The following is a 9,253-nucleotide window of genomic DNA, read 5'->3' as shown; positions in this document are numbered from 1 at the left end:
CGCGGCTCCTGCCGGCCCGCACGCCCGGCCCTCCCGTCCCCGGCCGCCCCTACCTTGGCCCTCCACCGCCGCCCCCTGCTCGCCGCTGCCCCGGCCGCCCCTGCCTCACCGTCCCCGGCCGCCCCTGCCTCACCGTCCCCGGCCGCCCCGGTGAGGTTTTTTTTCATTATTTTGCATTTGTTTTGCATTTTTTTACTGCTTGTTATATGATAGATGCATGTTGTATGGATGAATGGATGGATTGATGTATATTGGTTAGTTATAGCTTTGGTCAACTTAGTGATGTTGTCAAATGTTGTCAAATTTGAAGAACAAAATTGGCATATTTGAGGTGCTGTCAAATAGCTATAGTTTCATTTTGTGATGTTGACAAAATTGGTATCTGATGAGTAGTTATTTTATCATGATGATCTTGCTAAAAAAATTGAAGAACAAAATTTGACACTTGATGAAAATTAGGATTTGAAGTATCATGATGATCTAAAACCTTGACTAGATGTCATTAGCAATATGATTTTTTTTCATAGTTTGAAGTGTCAATGCTTTATGTGATGTGGTGCCATCAAAATTTACAGGCTTTGTGGTATTCATCTCCCTGGAGCCTTCGTCGTCTGGGTTTGGTCTGTGATCCTGCCGCTGCTCGACTACTTCTTCTACAGCGGAGGGTGAGCTACGAATCCACCTTCACCTCCTAGCCTCTTTTAACTAGATTGAATTTTCACATCAAGTCGCGTAACCTAGGTCTCCCGCCCGAAAGGGTTGCATCGATAAATATGCATTCAATTGCATATTTATCACCGCAGCTCTTTCGGATTGTCCAGCGCTTTCCACTGACAGCCCGAGGATGTGTAGATTGGGTACGTTGTTCATGCTCTACCCCGTTCCGAGACAGGATTTCGGCGGCGCCTCCCTGTTGTTCTCCGGATGCACATTCTCTCGGCATTTTGCCGAGACGTGTATTTGGAGAACAGCGGGGAGGTGCTACCGAAATTTTGTCTCGGAATGGGGTAGAGCATGGACCGTACTCAATCTACACATTCTCGGGTGGGATTAGGACCCATCTTTACCTATTAGAGATGTAGGTGGATTACTCGTCAACCTTGTAAAAAATAAAATATTGATGTTGGTAATTAAAATGAATCCTTAATTTTGTTGTGTGGCTTCCAATAAAGCAGAAATGGCCGAGGAGGAGGGTGAGGAGGAGGAGGCCGAGGAGGAGGGTGAGGAGGAGGAGGCCGAGGAGGAGGGTGAGGAGGAGGGCGAGGAGGGTGGAGGGGAGGTTGATCCCGAGTTGTGGGGTGACTTGCCACCGGGTGCTCCGCAGGGGTGGCTGCGTGGTAATGCCGGACTACCTACACCACCTTTTATCGAGGAGCACAAGTGGATCATTGAACCTGTGGGGACAGAGTAAGTGCCTCTCAATCATATTTTCAACACATGACAACATTTTCTTATTGTACACATGGCAATCATTTGATTCTTTTGCAGAAACTGGATCCTTCGCGGAAATGGCCGTAAACCGAACGGCCTTATCACTGTCCTGTTGAAGCACTTTTGGGCTGGCCTATTCTGCCCGCAGCCAGACAGGGACCCGCAGCTGCGGGTTTTGGCCACGAGCTGGGCCCACTACGAGGCTTGCAGCAACGCGGAGTACGGGACAGCCGCTAAGGCCGTGATCACCAAATTTTGGGTAAGTTCTCTTCTTAATCACTTGTCTTCAGTTTCGTTCATAGTTTATCATTGGATCACTCAACTCATGCCTTGTTTGCTTCTGGTTTATGCAGCAACTCTATAGAGTTCTTGACGAGCACAAGGCCAGAGCCGACGTGGTCTTGCTTGCGGCTGCGAAGAAGAAAGCTCGTCAGTTGCAGTACGAGGTGCGCTGGGTTGCCGTCTCGCAGTACTACCACTACTACCTGCACCAAAAGATGACCAAAAGTCAAGCGCAGAAGCAGCGACTTACCTTGAACAGGGAGCAGTTCATGATGGTAACTATTACTAACTTTTCATTGTTTCAAGCAGTCAACTCTATGTTTCATGCTCACATGTCATGCTTCCAAAATTTGCATAGGTTGTTCCTCGTTGGTGCTATGGAAGGCATGACGGATGGGCGAGTTTGGTGGATAGGTGGCTCGGCGCCGATGCAGAGTTTGCTGCCAAGAGCATCAAGGGCCGGGCTAACCGTGGAGCCGACGGGACACACGGCCAAGGAAACAGGAACCGCTGGAGCTTCAAGGCCATGAAGGTATATCTATGTGCATGATGCATTTTTGTTCTTCTTTACCGTCATGTTCTTATGTATGGCTAACTTCTATTTGACGTTGTAGGAGGACAAGTTGAAGAGGCCGCTCTCAGACATGGAGTCGTGGAAGCTGGCCCGCGAGCGGAGTCGTCGCAAGGAGGGCGAGAGCCAGTACTACGGCAAGACCGAGGAGCACCTGGGGTCTTACATTCATCACTATCAGGAGTTGCATCCGGATGTTCCTGTTGCCGAGGTCGCCCAGTCTCAGATCGACGACACGGCGGTGGTGGCCATCCAGGGGAAGAAGAATGGCCGGTATCCGTGTTTCGACGGCTTGATCAGTCCTTCGATCTCGTACACACAGCTTCGGGCTAGCAACCCGAGCCAGTTAGAGAGTACGGGGCGTTCACAGACTCCTTTAGCCCGCCAGCATGCTGTAAGTACTTCCTCTTTATCTTTTTCTATCTAGCATTCTCAGTTTATTTTCAGCATTGCTCACTTAGAAACAATCTAAATTATGTAGGCATATAAGGAGTTTGTCGAGCATAGGAATCTCGAGGTGCGGGAGTACTTGAAACGAGTGAAGGCAAACGATGATTACAACCGTCAAATGATGACGGTTAGTTCTGCCCTCTTAAAACCAAGCTAAATTTTTGCACTTTCATTCCTTCTGATCTTCTAGTTTGCTTGTTTAACTAACATTCAGGCTATGTTGGCGGCTTGGAGTAATGGCACGGGTCCACCACAAATGGGACCCCCACCACCACCTGCGGGAGAACCCCCACACGTGCCCACGTTCGATGAATGGGTGGCACTAGGCAGTGATGGTCCGGTTAGTACATTTGCCTAACTACTGACAAACTAGTTCTCGTTCATTCAACACTATCATATCATATTTACTGTTAGAATCTTTTCTGAAACATGTAGGGGACCGGTGGGTCGACTCCTGCTCCGTCGACCCCAGTCACTCCGATCTGGCAGAGTGGTGGTGTTTTTGGTGGAGGTGGTGGTTTTGGCGGAGGTGGTGGTTTTGGTGGAGGTGGTGGTTTTGGCGGAGGTGGTGGTTTTGGTGGAGGTGGTGGTTTTGGCGGAGGTGGTCTTGCTTGATGATTCCGTGCATGTGGCCGTCGTGCCATGCCTTTCATATTCCTACTTTTATGATGTTTCATGTCTTGCACAACTTTTATGTTCATGAACTTGAGTCGGTGATGATCTTTAGATGATGTGATGCACTTGAGTATGTTTAGATGATGATGGTGAACTTGAGTATGTTTAGATGATGAACTGTCATATTTCTGCATAATTTCATATTGTTCTGTTTTGAAATGCTGTCAAATGAATTAGAAAAGAGAAAAAACAGGGAAAATAATAATAAAAAAACTATGCCTACGGCAAAGCCGTCGGCATATATAAGCCCAGGAGTCACCAGGGCTCGCCACGTGGCGGATCTATGCCGACGGCTTTGCCGTAGGCATAGGTGAAAATCTATGCCGACGGCAAAGCCGTAGGCATACCTCTGCTGCCAGGAGTAACCAGAAGAAGACACGTGGCAGGGCTATGCCTACGGCAAAGCCGTCGGCATAGATTCATCTATGCCGACGGCTTTGCCGTAGGCATAGCCCTGCCACGTGGCCTTGCATGATTCGTCCCCGTTTTTGACGGCGCCGTTCGTTGCCGTCAGACGAAAAAGACTGCCGACGACTATACTATGCCGACGGCTGACGCCAGGCCGTCGGCATAGGCCCCTATGCCGAAGGCTTTACTATGCCGACGGTCTGACAAGACTACGCTGACGGTATCTACGCCGACGGGTCTATGCCGACGGCAGCCGTAGGCATAGACCTATGCCGACGGCTTGGGGGCCTATGCCGACGGCCCTTGGCCGTAGGCATAGACCGCGAGTCCGGTAGTGCTGGGTGCAGCCGCAGCCGCCGTTCTCCGCTGCCATCTCCATCCTGCCGGAGCTCCTGCACCCATCCATACCCATACCAAGATCAACATACAGTCATATTACAGCGAGGCGCATGATGTACGAGGAAAGAGAAGGGACGTACGCCTTGTGGGTGGCGGTGGCGGCGACGAGGAGGGTGGCGCCGGCGGCCTCGACCTTAGGGTACATGTTGCAGCCGCCGCAGCCGTTGCCGCACTTGCAGGCGCTGCCGCAGCCGCAGCTTCCCCCGCAGCAAGACATCTTCGAGGTTGCTTGGGATTGGATGGAAACCTTGATTGGTGTTGGCTTCTTTTGTGCTTCTTGCTTGCTGGCTTGAGTAACAATGGCAGGCAGCGAGGGCTATTTATAGGTGAGTGAATACGAAGGAAGGAGGAGGAGGAGAAGATGAAGAAGGAAATGGGAGATGCTCCACTTTTGGCAAAGGATGGACGGGAGCAACCGCTTGGGGAAGATGAATATAGATAGGGCCGCCTCCTCCCATAATTTGATTCCCTTTGTCTCTAGTCTCTACTAGCATCTTACTTACATCAAAGGAGCCATGAAAGGAACTACAGCCAGCATTTTGTGCGTATATCGAATTATTGGTGTACCTACTAACTCCCGTTTCATAATATAAGTTGTACTATTTTTTTTTTCTGAAGTCAAATCTTCTATGTTTGATCGAGCTTATAAAAATATAAATGGTTTCCAAACACAGAGACGTTTTATTTTAAATTTGGTCAAACATAGGGAATTTTGTTTTTTTAATAAAAAATACACCTTGTATCTTGGAACAGAGGGAAATACCTTAGGCAATGACCAATCATTGCACTATAAGATCATTATTATTTTCCAAACAAGACCCCCCGCGCGCGGCCCTCGGCATACATTGATGCATGCAGCCATAACGGTCAAGTTTAGGGGTGCTTGACCTCGTAGTGGTATTTCTCGGTAAATTATGAACTATGAATTAAACCAATATCAAACTAAATTCTGAAAGCATTGCAAAATAATAATAGTCAACTCTCTTTTGTGCATGCCCTTAGTGAATATATTCAGCCGATACCCCTCACTCAGTGCTTTTGAATGTCAAGACAAGGAAAAAGCTATGTCTTCTTTGGGGGAGGTCGCCGAAAATATTTGTTATTTAAGAAATCTTGGCGGCTCTTGGTTGCCATAGGCTTGGCAACCTTTTCAATTTTAGTGTTATAAGCTGAATTTTACTGAAATTTTAGTTTCCATCCTACATGCATTTCAATAACTATCACACTCCCACTATTTTTAAAGATTACATGCCACATACTTTTGCAGCATTTTAAAAAGATAGGAACCGGAAAACTTAACACACAGATTTCAGGTCATGCTGTGTTGAATTCTGTGGGAATTGAAGATGGAGTAAATGCGTAAAATATGGATGTTGATTTATTGCAAGAGGGAAAAAATACAAGAATTTTCTCAAGCGTTAGGTGCAAGCACATAGTTGTCACTGAATCAACGAAACTATTTCCAAAAGATTTGGCTCAACATAAACATGTCAATTAGGCCATAGAAAATATCATTATGGTTCCCAGCCCTACTAGTCCTGTAGGAAAATATTCTAACAATTGGAATCTCCAAATTTTCTGTAATGATTCCTTTTAAGTTTGGACAAAAGAGATCATAATTTTTTGGAAGTCAAAACTGATCTTTAATTTCCAGCTGACCTCATTTGATTTTTCTTGTCATGCGTTGAAAAATCTCAAAGCCTATTGTCAATGTAGATCATTTAGTATTATGTATGCTTGTGGAAATTGATGATTTTTATGACATGCACAAACAAATACAAAATAAGTAAACATATGAATATATAAAATGCATTTGAATGTTTTTTTAACCCCCAACCGTCATCTTGTCATTTTAAGGCAGATCGCAAGTCAACTCACTATTTTGTTTTTGTTTTTTTACATATGAAAGCAATGCAAAAAGGTGAGAGGGAAATTGAGTGGGTGGTGCCAAATTCTTGTCCCCATCTGTAGAAAGCTCCATCTATGGCCAGACAGTTCTCGAGTTATTTATTTTTCTTGAGGGTTTTTATGGTACCCTATACTGCTACTGGGGAGGGAGCAGTATATGTGACGGTGAAAGCTCTTCTTGTGTTCGTGAAGGGAATTGCTCTGGCGAATCAATATTTCGGAATGCATCGTGCACTCCTGTGAGTCTGTGACAGCGGGGTGACGACGAGGAAACAGGTATGTTGAGCCCTGCCTGGGTGAGCTTTTGAACAATGACGTGGTCGTCGACCTCACAGCAAAGGCAGATGAGTAGCTGCTCCACGTCCGGCAAGCTGAGGCTAAAGTAAAGCGTGATCCAGGCCATGAAGAGCTCGATCATGAAGGCAAGCGGTAGTAAAATAAAGGAGGACGGCCATGAGCGTAGCGAGGGCATGGTTAGCACAAAATAGGCGAGGTTCCGGCAGGCTCCGGCACTCTCGTAGCCGCAGCTCTCCGTGAAGACCACGACGTTGTACACATCCTGGCCTCATCGTCAACGACGGCGAGCTTGTCCGCGACGCAGGGTGGTTTGGCATGCACTGTCGTCATGAACGAGGCAACACAATAAACGCGATGCTAAGGTGCTCACTGCTCAGCCATGCGGGGCGGCAAAGAACATCGCGGCCGTAGCGTGGAAGGGGGCTGGGGCGCACGGTGGCATGCCAGAAGTCCAAAACCATAAAAGCATGCATAGCACAGCGGATTAAAGGCAGGGAGGAGGCGCCCCGGCGGGCATGGGGTCGAAGAGGAGGCGAGCCCCGGGGGGCGGCTGCCGGTGATGCAGAGTCACCGATAATGCCCTCCGAGCAGTATACCGGTGGACGTGAGACGTGCGGTACTAGCGATGCTGCTAATCCAGTTTCACCAGTACAGATAGGTACCCACCATTGGATCTTTGCAGATGGACGGTCAATATTCAATACAGAGTACCATAAAAGAGCTCTTTTTCTTACATAATTGTGTAAATATAGTGACTTGTCTACGTAGTGGAGTTAAAATAACACCGATATTTTGCGTGCTGTCTTGGGTGCTCCACACCGCCCATTACTTTGCATCCAGTTATATAGAGAAGTGAGCTATTGATGATTTTATTTTATGGGAGGGAATATCGATATTGTTGACACAATTTTTTACACAAGATATAGTGTTCCAGTTCAGAACATAGAAAACAATATTCGTTATCTGCACTCTGTGATGCAGAAGCCAAGCGTGAATTTTTTCATCAAAGGGAGGGATATCGAACTGTGGAAACAATTTTCCCACGAGATATAGTGGCATCGCTTAAAACATGGAGGACGTAATTTGGCCGTGTGGATTCGGTGATATGAATCAGTGGCGGAGAGTGAGTATTTCTGCCCCGAGTGCTTAGACGCAGCCATGGACATGACAGGTTGATTTGGAGATGCGCCTTGAGCAGTAATATATCATTGCCATTATTCGGTTGCTTGCGTATATGGCTTTATTATTATTATGTTGTTGTGGGAATATTTGCGCACACATCACATCATAGAAAGTGAACACAATGACAGAAAAGGAGATTCCAACAGGGTCGGATACCTGCAACGTAGGCAGTGAAATGGGAAACAAGCCAAGGACGAAGATTTATTGCTGCATTTTGCATGCAAGGAAAAACAATGATAATTTGGCTTGACCATGAGACCTTAATGTATTTTTTTAATAAGACGCATAAGATAGACCGATCAATAAATCCTGCAAGATACACATACCGTCGTGTCTTGTTGAGATCCACCTTTTGCAAATAAATTCCTGCACTATATTTCGAGATGGATAGGAATAAACCACAAAACAAGGTACAGTCTGATACAACACTCGGCAACAGAAGAAGAAAATACTGCCGCACATGGAACCATAGAGAAGAGGAAAACGACAGTTTGAGGAGAAGACCAAGAACAAAAGACCGGCCTCTGATCCTGCTAGTGCATAAGAAGAACCCGAAAGCAACACTAATAGGAGGAGGATCTAACAACACGATGTAAGCAAAACCACGGGAGATTTTATTTAGGGGTTTACATGCATGGAATGGCACCCGCTCTGCTCATGCAGGCAGGTGCGTACATACTACATACATACAAAGACCCTCGATCAGGTGGCATTACATGGTAGTAGATGGATACGTAGATCATAGATATGATGCACGCGGCGCATGCATGATCAATGATCTAGCAGCTGCAGCAGGAGCAGCCGCAGCTGGTGCCGCACTTGCACTGGGTGCAGCCGCAGCCGCCGTTCTCGGCCGCCATCTCCATGCCGCCGGAGCTCCTGCACGTACCCCGCAAAAAAAAAGATCGAGTGCATGATGATGTATGAGCTGTGGAGAAAATTTTGTCAAGAGAAGGGACGTACCCCTTGTGAGTGGCAGTGGCGGAGACGAGGAGGGTGGCGCCGGCGGCCTCAACCTCGGGGTACATGTTGCAGCCACCGCAGCCGTTGCCGCACTTGCAGGCGGTGCCGCATCCGCAGTTTCCTCCGCAGCAAGACATATTCGAGGTTGCTTGGGATTGGATGGAGGCCTTGATTGGTGTTGGCTAGGAGCTTCCTGTGTGCTTCTTGCTTGCTGGCTTGAGGAACAATGGCAGGCAGCGAGGGCTATTTATAGGCGAGTGAGCATCACGGAAGGAGGGGGAGGAGAAGATGAAGAAGGAAATGAGAGATGCTGCACTTTTGGGAAAGGATGGACGGGAGCAACCGCGTGGGGAAGAGGAATAAGGATAGGGCCGCCTCCTCTCATAATTTGATTCCCTTTGTCTCTACTAGCTTCTTTCTTACATCAAAGGAACCATGAAAGGAACTAGAGCCAGCATTTTGTGGGTATATCGAATTATTGGTGTACCTACTAACTCCGGCTTTCAAAATATAACCTGTACTGATTTTCTTTCTCAGAAGTCAAATGTTCCTATGTTTCACCAGAAACATTTTATTTTAAATTTGATCAAACATAGAGAAGTTTATAGAGAATGTTTTTAATACACCTTGTATCTTGGAAATCTTGGAACGGAGGGAAATACCTTGGCAATGAACAATCATTCACTT

The 9,253-nt window shown here is 47.1% G+C and overlaps 2 protein-coding genes across 2 annotated transcripts in view; both read right to left on the bottom strand.

The window, feature by feature from the left end:
- Positions 1-4,460, bottom strand: part of LOC119270775 (metallothionein-like protein 2C) — a 12,169-nt gene extending 7,709 nt beyond the window's left edge. Inside the window, exons 1-2 of the mRNA XM_037552831.1 lie at positions 4,297-4,460; positions 4,158-4,209 (exon numbers count right to left, since the gene is read on the bottom strand). Coding sequence (XP_037408728.1) covers positions 4,158-4,209; positions 4,297-4,433 — 189 coding nt within the window. The 5' untranslated portion in view covers positions 4,434-4,460. The remainder of the gene's footprint in view (positions 1-4,157; positions 4,210-4,296) is intronic.
- Positions 1-8,805, bottom strand: part of LOC119270776 (metallothionein-like protein 2C) — a 16,516-nt gene extending 7,711 nt beyond the window's left edge. The window contains exons 1-2 of the mRNA XM_037552832.1: positions 8,567-8,805; positions 8,383-8,482 (exon numbers count right to left, since the gene is read on the bottom strand). Of these exons, the coding sequence (XP_037408729.1) occupies positions 8,383-8,482; positions 8,567-8,703 (237 nt within the window). The 5' untranslated portion in view covers positions 8,704-8,805. The remainder of the gene's footprint in view (positions 1-8,382; positions 8,483-8,566) is intronic.
- Positions 8,806-9,253: the final 448 nt, after the last annotated feature.

Source organism: Triticum dicoccoides, chromosome 3A (assembly GCF_002162155.2).
Source record: "Triticum dicoccoides isolate Atlit2015 ecotype Zavitan chromosome 3A, WEW_v2.0, whole genome shotgun sequence".
Lineage (NCBI taxonomy): Eukaryota > Viridiplantae > Streptophyta > Magnoliopsida > Poales > Poaceae > Triticum > Triticum dicoccoides.
This window is presented reverse-complemented; position numbering and strand designations above follow the sequence as displayed.